This window comes from Mus musculus, chromosome 11 (genome assembly GCF_000001635.26).
Source record: "Mus musculus strain C57BL/6J chromosome 11, GRCm38.p6 C57BL/6J".
In the NCBI taxonomy this organism is placed as follows: domain Eukaryota; kingdom Metazoa; phylum Chordata; class Mammalia; order Rodentia; family Muridae; genus Mus; species Mus musculus.
Genome location: NC_000077.6, coordinates 17,211,591 through 17,238,240, shown reverse-complemented (window position 1 = coordinate 17,238,240; position 26,650 = coordinate 17,211,591). Strand labels below are relative to the sequence as shown.

At 42.4% G+C, this 26,650-nt stretch overlaps 1 protein-coding gene across 1 annotated transcript; it reads right to left on the bottom strand.

Annotated features, from left to right (window-relative positions):
- Nucleotides 1-3,040: 3,040 nt before the first annotated feature.
- Wdr92 (WD repeat domain 92) lies at nt 3,041-26,348 on the bottom strand. Its single transcript, NM_178909.4, has 8 exons — nt 26,095-26,348; nt 19,127-19,227; nt 15,914-16,044; nt 13,591-13,692; nt 10,965-11,080; nt 9,966-10,100; nt 8,375-8,472; nt 3,041-5,534 (listed from the first exon to the last, which is right to left on the bottom strand). The coding sequence occupies exons 1-8, from the start codon at nt 26,275-26,277 to the stop codon at nt 5,327-5,329; spliced, it is 1,074 nt and encodes a 357-aa protein (NP_849240.1). The 5' UTR covers nt 26,278-26,348; the 3' UTR covers nt 3,041-5,326.
- Between the last annotated feature and the right edge of the window lie 302 nt (nt 26,349-26,650).

Genomic DNA, 26,650 nt, shown 5'->3' with positions numbered 1-26,650 from the left:
ATCAAGAGGTTCCTCGATTCTCAGGGGTGAAGGACACGTTGGAATAATGTAGGCTTTCAGGGAGATCAAGAGATTTAGATCCGGGATCAGTCTATCTCCAGACAAATGAATTGGAGGGAGTGTCTCTGAGGAATCTTCCAGAGCTGACATCCACTGACAATGAGCTGAGCCAAGATAAAATAAGAAACAAAGAAGAAGACATGGTGCTGAAGTGAGTGGGAGGGAGAACTGTGTCTTCTTTTCTTTGCTTTGTTTGTTTGTTTGTTTGTTTGTTTTTCGAGACAGGGTTTCTCTGTGTAGCCCTGGCTGTCCTGGAACTCACTTTGTAGACCAGGCTGGCCTTGAACTCAGAAATCCGCCTGCTGGGATTAAAGGCGTGTGCCACCACCGCCTGGCTGAGAACTGTCTTGACTACACAGTTGTTTAATGGGTTTCATCTGAGCTGGATGGTCCACAGACCCACAGGGCAAAGTTGGGGGCTTTTAATCAAGCTTGCTAGTGTAGGGATGGCTGTAGAGAGTACGGCTCTTTCCCATGTAAATCTGGAGCAAGGAAGATGGGCAGAGATCCCAGCATCATTCGGGAAGGCAACTGATGGTGTGAAGAAGTCCTCAGTTAAAGACACTACAAAATCAGAACTTCCCAGTAGAGGAGTCTTGAGGGGAATGGAGGAATGTGATATTCATTTTGTAAAACAATTACTTGCTTTAGAGACAAACACAAGTCTTTTCCCTAGGACAAATGCATTCCTGGTGCTAGACATCAGATTGGCTCTATGTGGCAAAGATAGAGCTTTTTGTCTACGGATCCCATCACATCAGAACAAGCACAGATGTCATGAGGCTTTTTCATGAGTTTGTGTTTTAGGGAGAGATTCTCCTTAAGAGAATTTCTTGGGGTTCAGTTTGTTTTGTGTGTTTTCTGGGAATTAAACAGTGCAGATTTTCCCAGCTGGATTTAAAAGGTTAAAAATCATGTTCTTTTAATTTTTTTTAAATCAAAGGTCTGCAATGGAAAATCACCCATGAAGAGGCTGGGTAATCAGTTAAACTAAAGTTTGGGCTTCACACCATCATCTCTAAGACAGAATGTCACCAGGACACAAGTGGTGAGAGGCAGGTCGCAGCCCATTTCTGAGTATCTTGGCTCCAAAGACTCAGTGGTTATCAGAAACTTTTTGGTTGTTACTAGCGTTGAGGTGGGGAATAAAAACTCTGTGTTGTACACCTTTTAGACATCCATGAGCAAACTTTTTTTCTGTATAAATGCAAACTGCACCCACTTAAGTCACCAAGAGAAGTGAGTTCAGGCAGGTGCCAGCACATGCTGGGTTGGGAATGGCCTACGGTTGCCTTAAGATTCTTTAGTGGGTTTATGCAGTCACCAGAAGCACGCACGGTGTTCCTCCCACACTTGGCACCCGCCTTGGGACTGACTGCCCTAGTTGGGGTTTGAAAGAAAATACAAAGGAAATGTGAATTTACAAGAAAAAAAAGTTTAGGCAAAAAGGTCGTTTCCTGTCATGTTCTCTACTGCATTGGGCTTTTATCAACTGTGCACACAACATCCTGCACATCTGTCAAAGGGAAGACATAGAAGTGTGGAGCATCTGTGTTTTGTCTGCACCAGATGATAGAAAGGTCATGAAGGAGTAGTGGGTACCTAGCCACAGATAATGAGAAACCTCAAGAGACAGCACTGGGTCCCAAGCCCCAAAGTGTCTATAAAAGCACAAGCTGATACCATCCCAGGTTTTGCCCCCTGGGTGAACTCAAGCAGACCATGCTTGACTATAGCAGGATCTGTTTGTACCCCCTGATGTCCCCATCCCCTCTACCTCCACACCACACTCCTAGTTTTTTACCTACTATTTCAATATGCACTGAGCTGGTTGAAGCAGCTGTGGGCCTTTGAAGATTATACCTGGCCAGTGGCTCCGCTCCAGTCCCACTGTTTCTGGACTGTTTCCATGGGAACAGCCTCTCCCCACATGTTCCTGCTGCTATCCTTGAGCTTTTAAGAATGGTCATGATCGCCTCAAATAATAGTGTGGCCAAAGCAATGCCAATGAATTATGAAGTTGGCCATAAAGAAACACAGTTTCCACAGATTTCTCTTGAAATCTTGTCACCATAGTCAGGGATGACAATTGTCCTCCTCAGATCTATACCCCCAAGTCTGTATGTTAAGTGACAATTTATTAAAAGAAATTCCTGAAATAATAGTGAAACAGTGGAAGCAGGGCATCACTAATTGTTTTGGTCACTGTTCTGCGGCTGTGAAGTGGCGGCATGACCACAGCAACTTACATAGGAAAGCACTTAAGGGGAGCTTGCTCAGTTTCAGAGGCTTAGTCCATCACCATCATAGCAGGTAGCATGGAGGCATGCATAGTGCTGGAAAAGTAGTTGAGAGTTACATCCTGATTCACAAGCAACAGGCAGACTAAAAGAGGCTGGGCCTGGAATGTGCTTTTGGAAACCTCAAAGCCCAACCTCCTCCAACAGGCCAAACCTACTCCAACAAGGCCACACCTCCTAATTTTTTCAAACAGTGGCTCCTTTTTGACTCAAATATACAAGCCTATGGGGATCATTGTCATTCAAACCACCACGCTAATACAATTTATTTTTATTTTGTTTTTAATTTTCAGTAATCTCTGTGTGTGTGTGTGTGTGTGTGTGTGTGTGTGTGTGTGTGTGTGAGTATATGTCACGTGTGTGGATGGCTGCAGAGGCCAGAGCTGTTGGATTCCCTACAGCTAGAGTTACAGGAGGTTGTAAGCTGTCTGAGGTGTATGATGGGAAGCCAAATTGGTCTTCTGGAGGAACAACAGGACTCTTAGAGTCATCTCTCCAGCCCCATCACCAACATGCTATTTACAGAACACAGTACCGTAAGCATGACTACTAATGACTCGGAGTTTAAAAGAAATTTAGAAAACACTAAGAAATAGTTTTAAAAGAAATAAGCAAAAATTTTACGGTGAGTTCAAGGGTCAGATTCTGGAGATTAAGAAGTAGGAAGCCAAAGCCAGGGGGGGTGGCACACACCTTTAATCCTAGCGCTTGAGAGACAGAAACATTTACACAGCAAGTTCCAGCACAGCCAGGGTTACAGAGAAATCTGAGGGAACCGCGTATAGTGGCGCACACTTGAGGCAGAGTGAGATGATAAAGAGTTCAAGGCCAGTCTGGGTTCAAAACATAAACAAAATATACCCGGTACCAAAATAAAATAGTACAAACCAAATACTAGCTGATAAGAACGCACGGCAGCAACGTCATTGATGACAGCTTGTTCTTCCTCTGTGGTACTGAAAGACCCCCGAAGTGAGACCCTTACTCAGGCACTCAAGTCCCGGGACAGCCGCGTACCCAAGAAGACACTGAGACCATACATAAAATGTAGAAGGTAAGATTTAATAAAGCAGCGACATGAAAGCACACAGACCAGAGCTCTGGGGTCGAAATAAAGCAGCAACATGAAAGCACACAGACCAGAGCTCTGGGGTCGAAACTCATACACCTAGTGGTGTAGAGGAGAATCGACGGTCAGCCAAAATTTTTCACAGGCTTATATAGTAAAACTCAAAGGGGGAGAACTGGGCAGGGAAAGTACAAGTTTACATCACTAGGGAGTTCTGCCAAAGGAATCTACGTAACTAAGGAGTCATGTCCTATCAAGGAATCTACGTAACTAAGGAGTCATGTCCTATCATTTGGCAATGTACCCGGTTCATTTTGAGGTTGTTCCAGGAGGCCTTTATCTCAAAAATGTTTTTCAGATGGGAGGGGGTGGGCTCCGAGGTAAAAAGTTCATGTTCTTACAAGAGGCCAGTAATTTTTCATTCTTCAGTACAAGGTAATTCTACAACTGACATCTTAGACTTCATGAAATAAATTAATTGTTCTAGTTAAACCTTTCTCTATCATCAATAACAAATACTCGAAGCCAGATTCTCATATATTTTCTATTTTTTTCTTTTTTGAACATTGGGAGAAAAATCCAAGCGGCCTTTTTAAAGATCAATTTTATTTTTATTATATTATACTTACAACTCCGTTCCTTTTAGATGTGCTTTGTATGTGTATGTGAGCATGCTGTGCACATATGTCAGTGGTCAGGGCTGAGTGGCTGTCTCTTTCCACCTTACTATGAGTCCTCAGAACTCAGGCGTTCCTCCTTCATAGCAAGCACTTAACCCTCCACAGCACTGTTCTATAAAAGCATGTTGGGAATAGAGCTCATTGGTTTTGTAAATATGAATATTATATGTCTCTGCCCCTTTGAACTGAGCTGGGAGACACAAGGTTTATTGCAGGTATGATTAATCCAGTCCTTCCGGAGGCTCAGCTTATGATGTGGGCCAGTGAAACTAAGGTGCACTTAACAAGGAGGAAGAAGGGAACAAAGGGAAAGAATCAACGCCTCCAAATATTTTAAAAACCTGTTTATTTTAAAATATATATTTTAAAGGTTTGACAAAAAGGTTTAAAAACAAATTCAATCTTCAACGGCTCGTCATCACTTACCACAGTCAAAAGACAACTAAGGCTGGTATCTGAGTAAACGAGAGACAGCTGGAAGTCACAGTATTTTACCAGTTACACTGCTGAAAACAGTTCTCCAGGCTGGCTAGTCGAACCGTGTTCTTCTGGAGCTTTACAGAGCAAGTGAAGTGACTCCGAGTAGGAGCACAGTGTACAGAGAAAGCACAGAGCTATGCAGATACAGAACAGACTTAAATACACTTAAATAACAACTACTGACTTTGGCTTTACATTTTTTTTTAATTTAAAAACAATTTTTTTTTAATTTCTAAGAATGTGCATGTGTCTGTGGGTACCACTGCCCAATACAGCCAGAAAATGGTATGAGATGCCCTGCAACTGGACTTACAGGAATTATAAGTCACCTGATAGAGATACTGATGATCAAACTTGGGTCTCATCCAACTATATTTAAAGGCAGAGTCTCACTATGCTGCCCAAGCTAGTCTTGATCTTATGGACTACATTGATCCTCCTGCCTCAGCTTGTTAAGTAGCTGGCACCACAACTCCTGGCCCTAATGTTTCTGAGTAGAAACATGGGGAAAAGGAACAAAGCTGGTGCTGGTGTGTGGGGCCTTCACGTGCAGCAGCATGCTGGTCAGGCCAGCAAACACCCAAAGATGCTAGAGGCTGGCTGGCTGGCTTTGTGCCCATGGCTGTCACTCATCACTCAAATCCAACCGTCTTCAATGGGGCCAGAGGATGCAGAACACAGATCAAGTTACAGTTCTGTGAGCAACCCTCTGGACAATGTCAAGTGTAAAGTCTGAGTCAAATGGTCTGGAGCTTTGTAACTATCAGCACACGCACCATCTGGTCAAATGAACTACAGACGCAGAGCCCCCTTTTGTCAGGACTCCAGTCCAAACTGGAGATGGGCTGAGTAGACACGGTCACGTTCTGCAGAAGGCTGACGGAACCTGCGACTCCCATCTCCAAGCCCTCGGAATCTTTCTTTGACCGCTGAGTTGGGTATTCACTAAAAGACAGGAGCAAAGGGGTAAGAGTGAAAGCTTGGCGTTCACGGGTGGATTTTTATATGTAAGCTTCAGTGACTTTTATTTCTCAGCTGATGGCTGAAGCAGCACTTAGGACTTTCCAATATTGACCTTACACGAGTAAAGGCAGAATTTCATCCTCGGGCAACGGTGACTTTTCCTGCAAACTTCCACACAGCACCTCTTTTCAGCATCTGCCTGTGCTTCTCTTTTAATATGAATGCTATAGGTTGGACTGACTTGGGGCTCTCCATAATCTTTTGTTGTAATTCTTTCTGAAATTTGGATGGCCAGACACCAATGGGCAATGTGTGTACCACAGAAAGGGCTGTAAGCAACAGTTACAAAAGCTCATTTAACACATCCACAAAAGACTTGGTACCATAGCCACCCAGAGGCCACCATGCAGACCAAGCCTGAGTGCCCTGTCTGTACTATGCAGTGGGAGTGACACTGGGGAGACAGTTTAAAAACCACTGCTTTCACAAGAGAGAAAGTAATGCTAAGAACATCTGATTTTTTTCTTTTCTTTTTTCTTTTTCTTTTTTTAAACAAAATTTTAAGCCAAGAAGAAGGAAAGATCAGCAACTAAATAATACCTGATAGAGATCTGAAAGGTGGGAAAAAAGAAATCGCCTTCTCTCAGACACATTTTAAGGCTCTAAGGAACACCTCCTCACAGGGACCTTCAGAGCCCACTGCTTATCATGACACTCTGTGAATGCAAAAACACTGCAATCAACCAAGCAACAAAACAAACCAGACCCAGAGGCAAAGAGGCACAAAGCAATCAGACACAGTAGAAATGGAGAAGCCACAGGCAGAAAACATGCTCTCTTCCTTTTACGGCCAACATTATTTTACTTAAAAGGAAGAAAATGTTCACACTCACATACATACACATACACTCTCGCATGCAGTGGCACATATCTGATACTTTCCTCACATCTCTTAGTAAAGTTTGCAGTTATTTAGTATTAAAACATAAAGCAGTTGCTGGCCAGTCAGGGCTACATAGTGAGACCCCAGCTCAAAAAACCATAACAATAACAACAAAAGCATAAGTAATTGCTTCTACTGTCTCCGCACTGCCTACGTAAGACTTCTTTTTTTTGTGTTTTTTAAAGTCTGAAAGCTCACCTGCATCCTCTCCCGCAATGCCTGGGGAAGCACCCGTGAATGCTGACAGCCTGACAGCACTGTCAAGGCAGAGCGATAAGCACAATCCAAGCTCAAGTGCACTCTATTTCAGCCACTTCTCTCTGCTGGCAAAAGCTTCCCCGCAAAGCTCCAAAGCAGCATTTACAAAGTACACAATCACCTGCTGTGATAGTGATTGATGCTCACCCTAAGGTAACCTCCAGGAATGGGACTGATCCCTCCCTGGATAAAGTGCTTCCTCCACAACCATAAGGACTAGATTTGGTTCCAGAACCATGTTAAAAAAAAACAAAAAAAAAACCAAAAAAACAAGGCTGCCTTGGTACTGCCTGTGATCTTACTCCTTAGCACCCATTAAGATAGCCTAGCCATAACCAGGGAGCTCCCAGTTCAACAAAGAAAGTGGATACTGATCAAGAAAGACACCAGATGTTGGCTTTGGGTCTCCATATGGACACACACACACACACACACACACACACACACACACACACACACAGATACAGTGGTTAATCTTGAGGGAAAAAAGCCAAGAAATACACTTCAAATTTCTTAGTGCATATAGATCCAGCCTTATTAACATAAAGTAAAAAAACAACCTAGCTGCCACTCTGCCCACATGTGGAAGCAGTCTCAAGAAATGGGGAATCAAGGAACAGGCACAGCTTAGCTAATGAGCCTGGCAAAGCCTAAACTGCAGTGAGACTGGATTAGACCCATGAAGGAATAAAGGGCAGAGGTTCCAGGACCAAATGATCTATCTACCCAACCGCCTCGCAGAACACCTAAAACACTTTTACTGCTTCCTACTGACAGAGAGCACAATTTACAATGAGACAAGGCTTATTTGTTTGGTTTTTTTGTTTCTTCCAAGACAGGGTTTCTCTGTGTAGCCCTGACTGTCCTGGAACTCACTTTGTAGACCAGTGCTGGGATTAAAGGCGTGCGTAAAATGTTGTTTCAATCAAAAGCAATCACAAGTTTGTCAGTTAACATAGCTCCAGTTCTCTAACAAGTACTATCTGACTCAGCCCTGTATTCAGCTTTTAACAGGAGCTTAGGGAAGGCTTTGTAAACTTGAAAGCCCGAGCCAGACTGTAAGTACTGTTGTTAGGTTTTGTATACTAGTAATCAAAATATCCTTCAATTGTAAGCTTGTCATTTTCTGAATAATGCTTAACGTTTTCAAACTTTCAATTTGTTTAAAGACCTGCTTAACTGACAGCCAACCTAGCACTACTTCAGTGTCTCCTTCCTTTTATTTATTGCTTATTTTTTGAGACAGGGTCATATCCTGTGGCCTAGGCCGACACAAAATCCTCTTGGCCCCATCTTCTCTGTGCTGGGATTAACAGTGTGAACATGCCCATCTATAATTTCAAACTTAAGGGGGTATGTGTGTGGAAAATCTTAAATGTTTCTAAGTAGTTCTCATAGAGAGAAACATAACTATGACAAATACATTTATTGTGTCAGAAAAGGGCAACTTTTTATTAACTGGAAAAGAATCACATCAGTAAAAACTATTTTGAAAACTAGTTACATAACACCTAGAAAATGAGCATCCTGGCATTGAAGTAATCAATTTTTAAAGGAAAAAAAAAAAAGAAAAATTCATCAACTCCCGCTTCACATCCACAAATAACTTAAAAAGACTTACTACTTCCAGAGGTGAAGACTCCCAGCGCCTCCCGTTGTCAGAAAGATCTCCCTGTTTTGAGGCAGGTGCCGGACTTGCCATACAGTGGATTTATGGGCCTAGTTAGACATACACACATGATGTTAAAGACTAAATGGAAGCCCTGAAGAGTAGACTCTAAGACAAAGAACTGTAGCCACCTTTTCTTCATCTGTTACTAAAGAGCACTTTTTTGTTGCTTTAATTTTAGCCAGCAGTTTTGCTGAGGAGTACAGTCTGGGTTAGCAGTGGGGCCTGTTGGCACCTTCCTGACTCAAAGTGTTTCTATCAAATTAGTAGGCCTACCTTTGTAAGTGACCTGACTATTCTCTTGTGTGTTTTCACTACAACATGTCACTCAAGCTTCTCTTCCCGAGATATGCCCGGGCGTGGCTTTTCTAGACTCAGAAAACTGCCTATGATGTCAGTGAAAATGTGCTTTTGGTATAGTATTTTCTTTCTTCTACTCCCTTAATTCCATGACCGTGTTTTTTCATGGTGTCCCAGAGCTCCCTCATGTTAGACATAAAAGACCCTAAAGACTCTACCAGAAAATTGCTAAACTTAATAAATACTTCCAGCAAAGCATCAGTATAAAATTAACACACGAAATTCAGCATCCTTTCACTTTCTAATAGTGGTTTTGCTAAACAAAAACAAAAACATAAACCGCCAACTGAGTGTGGTGCAGACCTTTACTCCCAGCACCCAGGAGTTAGAGACAGGCTGACCTCTGAGTTCGAGGCCAGCCTAGTTTTCAGAGTTCCAGAACAGCAAGAATGAAATCCCCCAGCATCTCAATGAGGGGTTGCAAAAAATGAACGGAATGCCATAGCATCCAGCGTAGGGAGGGATGGGACATAGCTTCTCACTTCCTGAGAACTTGTATATTTGAATCTTAAGGAAACAGCCAACCTGTAGCTGCTTTCTTTCTTATATTCAGGCAAGAAGGTAACACATCCTGCCTGTCTCTTGTAAGACAGGATATTTCAATATGAATTTTTTATATGTACTTTATTCCAGACATCTTTTGTGTGTGTAAATTATTGTCCCTTTGTTTTTCTTTCCTTACCTGTTTTCCTAATCTTATAAACCAACCATCTTCCCCACTAAAGCTCAAGCAGAAGCTAAAGTATCAGCAAACAGAACATTGCTGGATATCTCTCACTTTCTAATCCAGTGTTCCAAAGCAAGTTCACTTACTGCAGCAAATGATAATATAAAATAAAATGATACAGTGAAAATGATGTTTCTGGAAAGTACACTGTTAGTTATTAACAGAAACAATATGTATTTATTAGAATATACCAGGCTAGGATTTCCTCATCAAATTCTTGGCATCAGCAAGGTATTTTTATTTATTTATTTAAAACTATAAAATAAGATTCCAGGCTAATCAAGATAGTTATAATAATCAGGAATTATAAAGCTGGCAACCTTTAGAAAAGTAATCTACACAAACCACTTCAGATCCCACAAGTACATGGCAGACAGAGGAAGCCGGGAGACTCATTCTAGGTACTATCTAAAACAAATACCACCCTTCTCCATAGAGAGAGTCCCTCCTAGTTACCTTTTCTGTAACAGAAGCAAAGCCCTTGGTAGGATGCTGTGTTCTCATGTCGAAGACGTGGAACTTCCCTTCTAGAGATGTAGCTACCAACTTATTCATACTGATGTCCTTTCTGTCAAATTCCAAGCTGCATACCTGAAAGCAGAGAGCATCTGTCACTGATAGGCTCTCATTCTCTTTACTTTTAAATAATGTATATGTGTTTATGGGTTTTGCCTGCTTTCATATATGTACACCAGGTGTACACTTGATGCCCAGGAGGCCAGATGAGGGGTCATAGTACCTGGAAGTGGAGTTACAGATGGTTCTGAGCCACCATGTGTATGCTAGGAATCAAACCCAGGTCCTCTGAAAGAGCATTCAATGCTCTTAATCACTGAGCTGTCTCTCCAGCCCTTGTTGGCTCTCTTAAGTTATCTGAATGGCTTAAAAATGAAAAGACCATAGAGAAGTGGTTGAATAATCATTAAACCTTTTGAGTTAATTTAATCAGTAAAGCCATCTGGGTTCCCATGCACAGCAGAAGATCACAACCCACTGTTTTCATTATTTAGCACTGCCTTCAGAAATCAGAAAGGAACCAAGTTCCTTAATAAAGCTCACAAACCAAAGTCCAAAGATATTTGGTGAAGCTTTTCCTAATCCAGCAAGAAAAAGGTCTCTTATTTACTCAATTTAACATCATCCGCTGGTCCTCAGAAGGGCAGGAGGACAACTCTGTACAAACCACATCTGATATGTGTTCACTTTCTTATACTTTGGTTGTAAGCTTAGCCTTTAATGGTTGAGCCATCCCTCCAGCTCATGAGTTTACTTTTTTAAGAAAGGATGCATGGCAGCCATTAGATTCGAGGTGGTTTAGCCCAGTAAGGTTAACTTTTGGTAGAAGACTGAAAGATGGGTTAAGAGAAGGGATCTGAGACCTCTGTTGTGCTTGGAGGTAGAGAGCAGGTACAAACATGCTCAGTGATGTTGGGAGAGGACAGAAATGCACATTACCCCATTTTTAATGTTTGTCTCCCACCGCAGTGACATGTTCCTGAGGTCAAACAGCTTGATGTCCCCATTGTCATAGCCAGCACAGACAACACGTTCTTCTTGATTATAAGCATTGCCTGGAAATCAAGATACATTTCAGGGCTTCATAAATCCAAGGTAAAGGCTGCTAGGAAAAACAATCTAATTAAAAAAAATTACACTGGGGCTAACCCCAGCCATCAGTCCTAACAGGAGATGAGGAGTACTAACTTTTTTTTTATATGCTTACTAGAAACTCTATGACAAAAGTCTACTTGAAAGTGTTCAGTGGATTCTAAACAGAAAGGAAATGCTCTCTCAGGCTCAGATATGACTTAGGGCTTCTTTGGTGAGTATGAGCTCTATAATCCACGCTGATAGCTGCAAAGACAGAGCAACTACAGCTCACACGTAGTAGGGCCTGCGAAGATAAATATGCTTATGCTTCTTCCTCATTCCTTGGTGTGGCCATATATGAATGCAAATACATTTTAAAATTATTTTGCAGAATAGTTTTCTGGTTACCCCACCTCAGTAATGAGGTGGAAAGCATTTTTAGTTGTGTAGATGACCATACCTGGAGTTTAGAATGTTTTTTAATTTCAGCATGCTTAACTCCGGGACGGTTTTCCTACATAGCTCTCACAGAATGAGAAGATGTGAGAGAAGAGGAAGGCCCTGTCAGTGTGTGGTGCTACCTGGGATACCTGGCTCCAATGTCTTCATTCTCAGCTGCCTCCAGCTTCCTCCTCATAAACTCCAGGCTTGCATTTCTACTGTGCGCTCTTGATGGTACCAATATCTTGCTTTTCTAGGTCCCAAGCTGACCTCAGCTTATTACTGTCCCACTGCTTGTGGGACTTTTCAATGAACAACGTCTTTCTCTCCATTATCAATCTCATGAGCATCTTGGACAGAATCCTTTACTCTGTTCTCCATTTGAAGTACACAAAACTGTAAATACTACTTATTCTGTATCTGTCTTATGACTCATTTTCATTGCCTTCTTTACCTGGAGCCCTGCCTAAAACTTTTCAACTCATCACCATTATGCCTTCCCCACCCCACCACTCAGCACCAGTGACATCCTGACAGCTCAGACCAGATCATACCATGCACAGACCGTCCAAGGCAGACCACTACCTCCCGGCCCCACAAACAACTATGGTTAGAGCCATCTTTGTGGCCAGTTGCTCCACCATCTCCTTCTAGGGAATTCTGAAGTTATTCCCTATGTTGCAAATTTTTCCCAATTTCAGAGACAGAAATCCTTGGAACCCTTGTTCAGAGATCAAACTGATCTTTCTCCCTCTGTGTGTCTGTGTCTCTGTCTCTGCATGGACAAACACCTCTCGCCATGTTTTATTACTTATGCTTTACACGCTAAGTAAAGCAGATGTCAGCCCTTCTTCACTAAACCATGTGCTGCAGGCCTCAATGACCACCCAGTTTCACTGCTGCATGTTCACAGTATAGTAATTAAAGCAATCCAAAGTTGGGCAGCCATGGAGGTGCCCACCTGCCTCAGAAGGCTGAAGCAGGCTGAAACAGGCTGAAGCAAGAGTATTACTTGAACCTAGAAGTTTGAGGCCAACCTGAGCAACATAGTGAGATCTCGTCTCAAAACAATAAAACAAAACAAACAAATAAACAAAAATAACAAAAGCCAGGTGTGGTGGCACATGCCATAGTCCCAGCACCTGAAAGGAAGAGGCAGGCAGATCTCTCCAGTTTGAGGACAGCCTTGTCAAGAAACCCCACAGGTTTAAAACTAAATATGGAGCTGCATGCAGCAGTACATGCCTGTTATTGTAGCTACTTGGGAAGGTGTGGCTAGCCTGGCCTCTGGCCTGCATCTTTTACAGTCAAAGACAAGCAGCAACACTGACAAGATCAATTCACATTACAAGTATATTAATACAAGGTTAATTAATTTCAGACTTATAAGAAATAATTATGTGGCCAGGCGTGGTGGTGCACGCCTTTAATCCCAGCACTCGGGGGGGCAGAGGCAGGTGGATTTCTGAGTTCGAGGCCAGCCTGGTCTACAGAGTGAGTTCCAGGACAGCCAAGGCTACACAGAGAAACCCTGTCTCGAAAAACCAAAAAAAAAAAAAAAAAAAAGAAAAGAAAAGAAAAAAGTATGCAATGGCATGGCATGACTATTTTCTAGAAAGTAAACACTATGTAAAATGTAATTTGAGATTTTTTTTTTTTAGGGTATCATCTGCATTTGAGGCTTTGCTTAACCCTATTAATGGCATTTGGTACTAAACTAGGTCAATATTATCAATTAAACTAAAAACTATTGTAATAATAGTAAATATTTTCAACACTATGCACATTCTAAGAGCTTTAGTGACATTACTTCATTGGTTCCTCAACACTATTAAGCAAATTCTATTAGCTACACTGTACATACAGTAATTTCCCCAAGGCACACAATAATAGCACAGTGAAGATAAAATCCTAGCCCGGGGCTGATATTAAGTCTATGGTACCTGACTGGACAAATCTCAGAACAGTCTACAGAACAGGCTACCGGAGCCTGCCCATAATCTCCTGAACCGTGATGAACCTGAAGTGCAGTACCTTGTCAGTAACTTACCAAATGCCACGGTCCAACAGTCTCTCTTGTTTTCTCCTTGTGCAGGTTCCATGTTAGCGACAGGATCCTCTTTTTGCCTTGGGTCCCACACCTTTACAGTTCCTGTCATAGATAAAAGGCATTGGCAAAATTCATAGTGACTGATCACACTTCCTGTTTGTTTGCGTTCTCTTTCCACAGTTATCTATATACGCGACAATAATTGTTACAACATCTGTAAACTATTCATGTTTTTTCTGACTTCAAAATGGTTAAGTTGTACTTGATACCAGACACAACTCCATGTTAGTATTAGAAATGATTCCTAAATCAGAGAAAACCCAAAAGTATTCCTAGGCTATCTGTAAGTTTTGAGGGACACTCAAAACAGGCCCTATTGTCTGGGTTAGTACCACATACATACAAACACACTTAGAATAATGGGAGTATCATTTTAACTTTGCTTTTCTTACTACACATATAACCATTGATTGGTTCTTGTCTTATACAGAAGAATAAGGGCTGTCACTACATTTTTATATGGGGTTCTAAAGGGCCATTTCAGCTGCTAGCGAGGCAGTTCATGGCAGAGTGACCAGCATGCATGAGGTCCAGTTTCACTTGTTGACACAGAAGAAGAAACAACCCCATCTGCCTCACACAGAATTAAGCTTAGCTTTCCCGCAAAAGTTAATGAGGAGGGAATATTAATAAAATTAGATTAAACTAAGTTTCAACCCTCTTATATTAATTCATATTATAGGATTACTAACTAGTAGTGTAGTTAGTAATCTACATAGTAACTAGTGTCATAGCCTACAATCAACATGATTGCATGTACTGAGATGGCTAAATGGCCTACATGTGAACATGAACAGGGAAGGGAAAAAATACCCCTGCAAGAGACCAGGGATAGAGCTGTCACCAGAAAGGCTACAGTCCTATGTGGAGGGGACTCCCACAGTTCTGACAGAGATCACCATCTCAGCTACGGGTTTGTACAAGTCATTAAGAGCTTTGTAAGTTTTCCACACTGGAATTGGCAAAGAACATAAAGACAATTCAAAACACAGAACTAATCAATACACAGGCACTGACACTAGCACACATGGAGACGGAGGACAGTGGAGAAGGAGGACAGTGGAGATGGAGGGCAGCTTCTAGTCTACAAACTCACAACAGGAAAAAGCAATGCCAACCACTTGTAGTCCCTCATCCACTATAGCTGGCCAGGGAAATGGGTACTATGGGTTATTTAGAAATACATTCTTTTTTCTTTTGTTTTTTCTTTTTAAATTGGATGTTTTCTTTATTTACATTTCAAATGTTTTCCCTTTCCAGGTCTTCCCTTCAGAAACCCCCTATCCCATCTGCACTCCCCCTGCCTCTGTGAGGGTGCTCCCTTACCCACCCACCCACCCACTCCCGTCTTACCGCCCTGGCATTCCCCTACACTGTGGCATCAAACACCCTCAGGCACAAGAGCATTTTATAAATCATAAAATATCCCCCAGGACTTACATACATCACTTCTTTAAAACTTCAAGCCTCTATCCTAAGAACACCCAGAAACCTTGGAATGGTTGTTACGGAAGCATGGTATGATGTTACGGCCACACGATGGAATGTTACAGCCATTAAGCTAAAGAGCTACGGAAGCATCTGCATCTGCAGACCTCTAAGTACGGGGGAGAAGCACAATGGCAATGGCAATGGCAGCACGATGAACTACTCGCCATCCACGTGCCCCACGGAGCTCCCATGAAAAGTCATTCTAGCACACCTCTGCTCACCAGTAACTATTAGAAAGTGATAGCTCATTTTTCTTTTATAGTAATCTTTTGAGAGCAACTGACGCATCTCCATATGAGACAACAAAACGTGGGCCCATTAGTCATCCAAGCTGGGTCTGTTGGTCCCTGAGGCCAGTGCTGGGATGCTCATGGACACATCACAGAACACGTCTTCAGGTACCTGTCAACCTGACAGTCTGCTAAGTAGTAACTGCATTTTAGAAAGAAGATGAGAAGCTGCCTCACATATCCCATGGCTGCTTCAGAAACCCTCGAAGACTTATAAGTATTTCAAACTCAGCTCATTGTTAGTTGTTGAACTAAGTCCACATTGAAATATTCAGTGCTGGGTCTCTCCCTGCAAATACACAGAAGCTGGAACTGAATGAGAGATGTGCAATAAAACTTGTCTGTTATAATGCAGATGCACAAATAAATGCAGATGTATGGTAGATACAGAGTCAAGCCAACCAGAGGATTCTGTGTGCAGAGGATATGGCAGCACACAGAGGTTCCATTAAACATTTGCTCAGTACTTAAGACTGACTCACCATCACGGCTGCCCGTCACGATTTCAGGGGCTCCTTCCCCAATTCCAAGTCCACCTACACCATCTATGGTATTTATGATTTCTTTGTGGCCCTTTACAGAATACACTGGCATCTCTGGAGCTTCCAAGTTCCTAAGCAGAAAATACATAACTGCTTATCACATGGCCTTAAAATACATAACTGCTTATCACATGGCCTTCAAACCAATTAAACTAAAATACATAACTACTTATCACATGGCCTTAAAGCCAACTAAACTAAAATCAATAAAAACAAAAAACAATGCAAAATGGACGACTTTAACCTAAGACAGAGGCTCTGAAAACACTAGAGGAAAACACACGTGATACCCTGGATGCCAGAAGCACAGGCAAGGATTCTCTGAAACGGACTCAACAGCACAGGAAATGGACCCATCAAGACAGGAATGGATAAGGTTATAGACAATGACATGTTATTCAGCCAAGACAAAATATGAAATCATGATATTTCTACGAAAGCACACGGAAGTGGGAATTGTTTATTTTTTCTATTTTGTTTTATTTTATTTTAAGTGTATGGTGGAAGAGTGAAAATGGGTCAAAAGGGAGGGATAGAGGGAGGGGGAATTTTAAGATGGGCTGGAGAGATGGCTTAGTGGTTAAGAGCACCGATTGCTCTTCCGAAGGTCCTGAGTTCAAATCCCAGCAACCACATGGAAAAAAAATACAAAATCTGTAGACCAGGCTGGCCTCAAATTCAGAAGTCCACCTGCCTCTGCCTCCGGAGTGCTGGGTTTACAGGCCTGCGCTACCTCCACCCGGTGACCTGTCTCACGATGATCTAAACCCAGCTCACGTTCCCTATTAGTGGGTGAACAATCCAACGCCTGGTGAATTCTGCTTCACCATGATAGGAAGAGCCGACATTGAAGGATGATAAAGTGACGTGGCTATGAACGCTTGGCTGCCACAAGCCAGTTATCCCTGTGGTAACTTTTCTGACACCTCCTGATTGTTCCAACATGCCAGAGGCTGTTCACCTTGGAGACCTGCTGCGGATATCGGGTAATTGTTATATTAAGCAAATAAGCCAGAACAGGGGAAAAAAGGAGTCATGTTTCCTCTTATGCATGGAAAATAAATTTAAGATTATACACACATACACATGTGTATAAATATGCATGTATATATGTATATATACACCATAAAACCTGAAAGGTTGGCCAGGGAGGTAAAGGCACTTGTCACCAAGCCTGACAACCTGTACTGACTCCCAGATCATACAAGGCGTTAAGTGACAACAGAGTCCCAGAAGTTGTCTTCTGCTCGCTCTCAAATCCTTGTTCATGGCCATGTACACACAGAGACACAGATACAGACAGACAGAGGGACATGTGCTCTCCACTTGTGCATGGACATGGACACACACACAGACACAGACACACAGAGAGACACACATGGAATAAAGTGTGAAAATAATTTCAACAACAACAACAAAAACCTTAAAAGGGGGTCAGAAGGTATGGAGTGAGCAATGGGATAAATGATGTATCTAGTCTGAGGGATGGGGGATGTCTTTAAGCTCAGCACTTGGGAGGGAGGGGCAAACAGAGATCTGTGAGTTACAGGCCAGCTTGATCTTCACTGTGAGCTCCAGGGTAGCCAGGGCTATGTAGAGAGACTCTGTCTCAAAACAAACAAACAAACACACAAACAAACAAATAAACAAACAAACAAGCAATCAATTGTAGCTGGATCCGGCAGAGAGAGAACCAGCAATCAGGGAGCAGGCGTACGAGGGCAAATAGGAGAGGGAAATGAGTAAGATCAAAGCATATTGATACATATATATGCATATACATAACTGAAATGATGAACATCTACTACTCTATATGATAAGCCCCCCAAATAATGAAAAATAAATAAAATACAGAAAGGAAGACACTGGCCTCTCTTTTTATTTCTCTGAAGCTCTACGACAAAATATGTAAAATGATGAATATGAACTTAAGAGCTAAGCAGTTAGAGAAAGGAAAATTACACTAGCTTCACTTTTATGTTATGCTTCTAAAAATAGGTAAATATATGAACATGGTTTAACTATAAAGCAGTACAATTCGATTGACAACCGAAAGGTCTTCTTAGGTGGGGTGTGGTGGCACACTCCTTGACTCTCGTCATGAGGAGGCAGAGGCAGGTGGCGGCTTGTGAGTTCCAAGCTCGCCTGGTCTATGTAGGGATACATAGTGAGTTTTAGTTCAGCCAGAGTACACATGAACCCTGTCACCAAAATAAACACCTCATATTAGAAACAAGCTAAGGAAGGAAGGAAGGAAGGAAGGAAGGAAGGAAGGAAGGAAGGAAGGAAGGAGAGAAAGAAAGGAGAGAAAGGAAGGAAGGAAGGAAGAAAAAGAGAGAGAAAGATAAAAAGAAAGAAAGAATGAAAGAAAGAAAGAAAGAAAGAAAGAAAGAAAGAAAGAAAGCTGCTGTATACTTTAAATGCTGAAAATAGATTTTCCTAAAAAGTAATTAAAGAGAAATTTGAATTCATTTAACTTTAAGTATTAAGAAATAATTCTAAGTAAGATTTATATAAAGGCATCAGACAATTCTGTGATTTATTTATTCAAAGCCGCCTTTTATGTATTGTTCAACAGACATTTTCCTAAAAGTCATGTCTAGATCTTAAAGTATTAAATACTAACCAAAACTTTAACTGAGAGTTTTGCATGGAAAAAATTAAAATCAGTGTATCGCTCTATAAAACCAAACTTCTTGCTAAAATGGCATCTATCAATTACCAGTCCCAAACAGCCTGGGGTGTGGGGGTAAGAATCGGTAACACTGTTTCAAGTTCTAAACCAAAAACCATCTTTTTAAACCTTTGTCCTTTAACTTTTGAGGTCAAATACAATTGTATCCCCCCCCCCCCAAGCCCTTTCACAGATCCCTCTTACTCTTTCACAGTCGGCATGTTTGTTCATTGCTATTACATGCATCTATGTACACCTACATGTAATGTTATACATACACATTCCTAAATGTAATATGAAGCTTAGGATTTTAAGTGGACTTTAAATATGACAGAGATATAACACAGTCCTCATGGCTTCGGTTACTTTTAATTAAAATATTTGAAGTAAGTATTTTAAAATTAGAATTCTCTTTTAGAAGACTAATAAGCCCATCAAAGGGAGTGCTTATCCATTGCAGTACTATTTAATAATCTCACCATATATGAAGATTTCCACCAAAATCTCCAGTAGCTAAGAATCTCTGCTGCAGAGATGCGGCACCAAATGTTCCACATTTAATGGGCTTGGCCTTTTCAATCTGGACAGAAAGGAGAGAAGGATTCTTTACTTATGGAAACAGTTATTTATAATCACAATGTTGACAGCTTAGCTGTAGGGGGTTATAAATACATTATACATAAAAGCAATTAAAACATTTTCTATAAAAATTATACTTCCTTTAGTCAATTTTGTATGATTTTAAAAGTATATCACTGTCCAAAGAAAGGTAGTTTTTGTTTTGAGACAGGGTCTTACTATGTAGCCTTGGCTCTGAGCTCCTAGATCACTGTCTAGGTGCGGGTAGAGTTGATTTATTTTTACTTAATGTGTATAGGTGTTTTGCCTTCATGGAGGTGCATGCAGTACCCACAAAAGCTAGAAAAGGCTATGGGCACCCCTGGAACTGGTAGTTGCCATGTGTGTGCTGGGAGTCCAAGCCAGGCTCACTGTAGAGCAGTCAGTGACCTCAGAGCTAGCTCTCCAGTTTCGGAGACAAGGTTTCTCACTTGGTTGCTCAAATCAGACATGATTCAAACTGGTCTAAAACTGAAAGACCATGTGATTACAGGAGAGGGAAGAAGAGGGGAAATGCTGCCATCTTGAACCCCATGTAGTGGCTCACTCCTGTAGCCCCAGCACTCCAGATATGGAAGCAGAAATGCAGTTGTGAGTTCCAGGTCAGGCAAGGCTACACAGTGAATTTTAGGTCACACTAGGCTACAAAGACATCTTTAATCTTCCCACTCACAATCCCAAAAGCTCTCCCATCTCTGCTAGTGCCAGGTTGGTACTGTGCTAACCTCTCAAATACAAGGGATACATCGTTTTGTGAAGGCTACAGGAACAAACATGTCCATGAGCCTCTTGTAGTCCTAGCTACAGAATCCGGTTGGTGTTCAGTGCTCTCTGAATGAGGGCATAAGGAAGCCCCCATTAGCCCTTCAGCACTAATTCTTGGGACAGCGAAGCCAACGCCACAATACTCCTCTCCCATCCTCCCTTTTCATCCTCTGGATTTTATGTGCCATGTGTCTAGGATGGTGTTTGGTGTCATTTGCTAAAGATCATGGAAACTTTACAAATACTGAGCATATGATAACATGTAGCATCAGTCCACATGTTTTTTTTTCAGAAATGAGCATCATTTTTCTTAACATGTACATTGCTGTAAACTACTAGCCGCTTCTCTTTCTGTCTGTCTGTCTGTCTGTCTCAAATCCTCACCCTTCCTCTCCCGTGTGCGTGTGTGTGTGTGTGTGTGTGAGTGTAGGCATGCACATCCATGCTGACGTCAGAAGAGGACTTCAGGTATCCTGATTTATCCCGTGTGTGTGTGCACGTGTGTGTTTGTGTGTGTGTGTGTGTGTGTGTGTGTGTGTAGGCATGCACATCCATGCTGACGTCAGAAGAGGACTTCAGGTACCCTGATTTATCCCGTGTGTGTGTGTGTGTGTGTGTGTGTGTGTGTGTGTGTGTAGGCATGCACATCCATGCTGACGTCAGAAGCGGACTTCAGGTACCCTGATTTATCCCGTGTGTGTGTGTGTGTGTGTGTGTGTGTGTGTGTGCGCGCGCGTGTGAGTGTGTGTGTAGGCATGCACATCCATGCTGACGTCAGAAGAGGACTTCAGGTATCCTGATTTATCCCGTGTGTGTGTGTGTGCGCGTGTGTGTGTTTGTGTGTGTGTGTGTGTGTGTGTGTGTAGGCACGCACATCCATGCTGACGTCAGAAGCGGACTTCAGGTACCCTGATTTATCCCGTGTGTGTGTGTGTGTGTGTGTGTGTGTGTGTGAGTGTGTGTGTAGGCATGCACATCCATGCTGACGTCAGAAGCGGACTTCAGGTATCCTGATTTATCCGGTGTGTGGGTGTGTGTGTGTGTGTGTGCGTGTGTGTGTGTGTGAGTGTGTGTGTGTAGGCATACACATCCATGCTGCCGTCAGAAGAGGACTTCAGTACCCTGATTTATCCCGTGTGTGTGTGTGTGTGTGTGTGTGTGTGTGTGAGTGTGTGTGTAGGCATGCACATCCATGCTGACGTCAGAAGCGGACTTCAGGTATCCTGATTTATCCGGTGTGTGGGTGTGTGTGTGTGTGTGTGCGTGTGTGTGTGTGTGAGTGTGTGTGTGTAGGCATACACATCCATGCTGCCGTCAGAAGAGGACTTCAGTACCCTGATTTATCCCGTGTGTGTGTGTGTGTGTGTGTGTGTGTGTGAGTGTGTGTGTGTGTGAGTGTGTGTGTGTATAGGCATGCACATCCATGCTGACGTCAGAAGCGGACTTCAGGTACCCTGATTTATCACTCTCTCCTTTGTTTCTCTGAGGAGGGTTTCTTAGTGAATCCTGGCACTGAGCTAAGCTGACAGGAAACCCCAGGGACCTTCCTGTCTCTGTCCCCCACAGGGCATGAGTCAGAGGTGAGCACAGTGCCTGGCTGTTTATATGGCTCATATATAGTTGATTTAAAACTCAGTCCTCCTGCTTGCACAGCAAGCAGTCCCTCAGCCAGGCCTGTACCCATAGACACCATTTTCAAAACGAGAAGTGATGTCTCTTACATATATCCCAACTGTCAGGCACATTTCCAGCTCTTTCTACTAAGTGAAGCTGCCTCCAGGCCAGTAGGAGATTCCAGGAAACATTTCATTACACAGTCCTATTCTGCAAGTCCGAGTCAATAGAAACATTAAAAAAAAAAAAGTCCAAAGCCCAAGAAAGTGGGGGGAAAAATCAGTGCAGGAATGAATTAAAGCTAATTTGCCTTTTCGTTTTAACCTCACTTATATTTTTTGTAAGATAAATACATAGTATCATGTTTCTCCCAGGGTTTCAGCTTTTGAATCAAAGAAGCAGAAACCTAGATGAGTTTACTGTTCAAGAATCAAACTCAAAACATACTAGGTAAAACCAATTTAAACATTCGACGTTGTCACTTGCCCGCAGTGACTCCGCTTTACTCAGGAAGGTTGGCTCAGTTGCACATGGACTTCTGAAGGCAGTCATGTTTACCCTGCTCCCAGACGTTCACAGAAACTAGTAACTGAGAAGATACTACAAAAAGCGCTGGTTTGTCCAGCTCTTTTTATACTGTTAAGTACATTTTCTGTGGAGAGATGGGTAGAATCCAATGGTTACTTTGATAGAAAACTAATTGATTAAAAGTAAAATGATATACTTGGTTAAAATTATCTCACATAAAATCAGCATATGAAATTGATAAATATTGAGTATGGCCATCAATGATACTTTACTTGACCTAGTTTTTTATATTCTTTGCCAGGAGTATACGTCAGCATGACTAAAGAAGCCCATGATCAATAATTGCCATGAGAGCTATTTTTGTTCTGTCTGTGGGCAGGTCGACTGCAGCTTGTCAGTATTTCCTCCTCCACAACCTGGCACTACTTAATTAACATGAAAAAGTATAGTTAGGCAAATGCTAGCAAGCAATGACTTTAGTAGCACCGTAGCTAAATCACCAAACCAGCTTACCACCAATTTTCAACCATGATTTCATTTTTCAGGGCTGTCTTTGTCCATATGGCACCTTTAAGTTCATTAGGAAAAAGAAAAGTTGTCTTCTAAGTTGAAGTTTCAGGTAAGGATGATGAGATGGCACTTCACTTGGCTAGACACTGGTCATGTGGCCCAACAAACTGTCCAACTAGGGAAGGAAGTGCTGCCTTCCATTCATCTTTCCTTCCTTCCTTCTTTTTTAATTTTTATGTGTATGGGTATCTTGCCTACAAATATGCCTGTACATTAGGTGCATGGCTGCTGCCAAAGAAAGCCACAAGAGAGCATTAAAGCCCCTAGAACTGCAGTTACTGACAGCTGGGAGCTGCTATCTGGGTGCTGGGCATCAAACCTGGGTCATCTGGAAGAGAAGCTGGTGTGCTTAACCTCCAAGTCATCTCTCTAGCGCCCTACCCTCCATTTTTAATTATTTGTTTATGTTTGTTTGTTTGTTTGGTTGGTTGGTTGGTTGGTTTTTGAGATAAGATTTCACAATGTAGCTCTGGCTACTTTGGAGCTATGTGAACCAGGCTGGTATCAAACTCACAGAGATCTTCCAGCCTCTGCTGCCCGAGTGCTGGTATTAAAGGTGTATGCCAAAGTGCCCAACCTTCTTCCCTTTGTTTCCATCCACTTCTTTAGCAATAAGATAAAGCACAACATGGGCAGTAGCTGATCTGCTCCTTGTATATATTTTCTTGGGTGCATAGGGTTTGGAGCAAGCCTTTGAGACAGGGTTTCTCTGTGTAGCCCTGGCTGTCCTGGACTCACTCTGTACACCAGGCTGGCCTCGAACTCAGAAATCCACCTGCCTCTGCCTCCCGAGTACTGGGATTAAAGGCGTCTGCCAACATGTGTTTTGTTTTCAAGACAGGGTTTCTCTGTATAGCCCTGGCTGTCCTGGAACTCACTCTGTACACCAGGCTGGCCTCGAACTCAGAAATCCACCTGCCTCTGCCTCCCAAGTGCTGGGATTAAAGGTGAGCGCTACCACGCCTGGCTGGAGCAAGTCTTGATGTAATCCATTATAACTATAAGTATTCCACCTGGCCCAACAGTTCTTAACTCTGGTACCCACTAAAATCAATTAGCAGAAGACCACATTTCTACAGAACAATGCATGGGTATTTTAAATCTTGTATATAACCATCATTAGCAACCAAACACAAGAACAAACCTTGATGCAGTGAGAACCAGTGATTATCGATTTAACCCACATGCTTTTCTATTGAAGCCCAAACAAATACCACATGAAATTCTGAGAGGTGCTTTGTTTCTAATATTTTACTTGGATTTTGGAGCACAGTACCTCGATGGTAGCGTCAGTAATTACTCGTGGGATGGAGAGGAAGTAGACCTTCGAAGTTGTTGCCCCCGTGGTTCAGATTACGTATTACAATTTCTTTTGTAGCCCTAGTTACATTTCCTACATGCTCTTTTAGAAACACATATTACTTTCACTAAGAATAAATAAATGAATAAATAAAACTTTGCTAGGATTCTTCAGAAATTAGAAGAGATGAAAACCATTTCACTTCAAATAACTATTACTAAACAGAATTAAAAAATTGTAATTCTTGGGAAAGCAAAAGACCACAAGCCTATTCAAGCTTTCTGGCTGAGGGCTGACTGGCATTTGCTCCTCACGTTTCACTTTAAAGTTTCTGTTAGGCCAATGTCTCCCGTGTTCAGAGTCCTTACCCCACACACTGACTGGCAATCCCTCCACCAGTATTTAAAACTGAGTTCCAAGTTCATTCAGACTCCATTCTTTTAATAAATGTGTACTGAGTGGCTGGTCCTTACAAAGAACAGGAGAAGACCCTGCCCTTGCTCTCCAGCTTACTATCTAGAAATGAGACAGACTGTTTACTTCTGGCACAGATGGTCAGTATTATAGGAGTGGAATGTACTGAAAGGTTCCTTGAGCAGAGATCAGAAGGGGCTTCCTAAATCAGATAATCTGAACTGGCCACTGGACCAGCAACAGATGAAGGACATAAGGCAAGGCAGGAAGGATCAATCTATGTTTAGAATCTCCAAGTCCAATACCTGGCTATAGAGTAGGAACTAAACCGGAAAACAGGCTCTCAGCAAAGTTCAGGGAAGGACTGTGCTCCACATACCTTGCCCTGCAAGCTTATCTATCCTCTACCTTCCCTAACCTCTTATCAGCTCTCAACACCTCCGTGTGGCTGCAATTTGTTCCATTCAACTCAAATAGAAACATTTTAAATACTGTAACGAACTATAAAACTGTTACTTTGCCACAACTCAGCACTGTGGCAGGAGACCTGAACCCCAGCCCATTGAGAGCCTTGTTTGAGGATTATCAGTTTGAGGCCAGCTGAGTAACATAGAAAACACACACACACACACACACAAAAGGAAGAAAGGAAGGGAGGGAAGGAGGGATAAAGAAAATGTCAATTATTGTCCCCATTCTGTAATTGGCTCACTGGCAGCTGGATACGAAACCTGTAATCTAGTCTTGCATTATCCGCCTAAAAGTCCTTCAGTGGTGTCCTGTTTTCCTTAAAGCAAAATGAAGGACAAATCTGTGGAATGTCTTACATATCTTGCAATGGTCATTACTTATCCCTTATGAATGTGTATTTTATTTTATTTTACGGGGGTTGTGGTTGTTGCAGATAGGGTTTCAAACTGAAATTCTCCTGCTGTTTTCTCTTGATTGCCGTGAGTAAAGGTGTGCAACACCACTTCTAGCTCGTGTTTTTCTTTTTTAAAAAGATAATAAACTACCTTCCACCATTATCACTGAGCTTTCTCACATGCTGTTTTTTGTAAGAAACTTCATACTCTACTCTAAATTTGCTTTAGTTAGTTTCTACTCGTCCTGCATCTGTTTTTACTTTTATAGACCTGCACATTAGAAAACTCATCTTGATGAGTTTACATGTATGTATGCATTCTTGGTCTGGCTGTTGGACTGTCTCCCCCAACAGAAAATAAACTCCATGATATAGCTGGCATTGCAATTCCCATGCCTGGGACTATCAGGCATTGAACTGACACTTCTTGAAAGGATGTGGTATTTACTAGTTCGTCATCAACTTTGTTGTAGGTATCCCGGTGCCTCCTTTGGTTTTGCTTGTATGAAATGTGGGTTTATTGCATATATCTACTAGTAGACTACGACAACTGCTAACAGCCTATAAGGTCCAAGAACGTTGCCACGAAATGTTAACTTCACTTCCCAGAAACCTTGCAACGGACTGCACGGAGGATGGTGGGAGGAAGAGGCTGCAGTGAGAGCCTAGTTTGAAGTATTTCTCAATCTGTCACCTCCTTTCTGTTTCTGCTGGAGCATTGAGGAATCAGACCCTAGATCACGCAAACCCAAACGGTCCAAGCCTGCACCCACCTCCCGCAGCAGCTTGAGGTCCCCGCGCTGGATCTCGTACACCTGGATAACGCCGGTGCCCCGGGCAAAGTTGCCCATCGTCACGAATTTGGCACTGCAGGGCACCCATTTGCTGTCGAACACTGTGTAGTTGAGGCCCTTTTGAATGTGGACAATGATCTGAGGCTTCTCGAAGGTGGACATGGTGTAGATGCAACCAAACGCTAACTTGGTAACCAGACTGCAAACAGATCAGGGGCAGTTTGTCCCTCCCTAGCCGCATTCTACCCGGAAGCCTTAGCAAGTTGGGCTTGGATGCCTCCGAAAATGCCGTGTGAGCTACTGAGACCGCAACAGATGCTTCTCCACACATGGCACAAGCTAATTTACTGCCGTTACCACAACGACTTTACATAGACACAGTAAAGACTGTGAATGCTTCGGCTGCGAGCGTATGAGGGCACGGAGACATTAGCAAACAGGCATATCCCAGGACAGCAATTCCGAAACGCGGACCAATCCAGCCTTAGGCCCCTGGCATGGACCCCGCCTAGGAAAAGGGGTGGTGTCTTCAAAT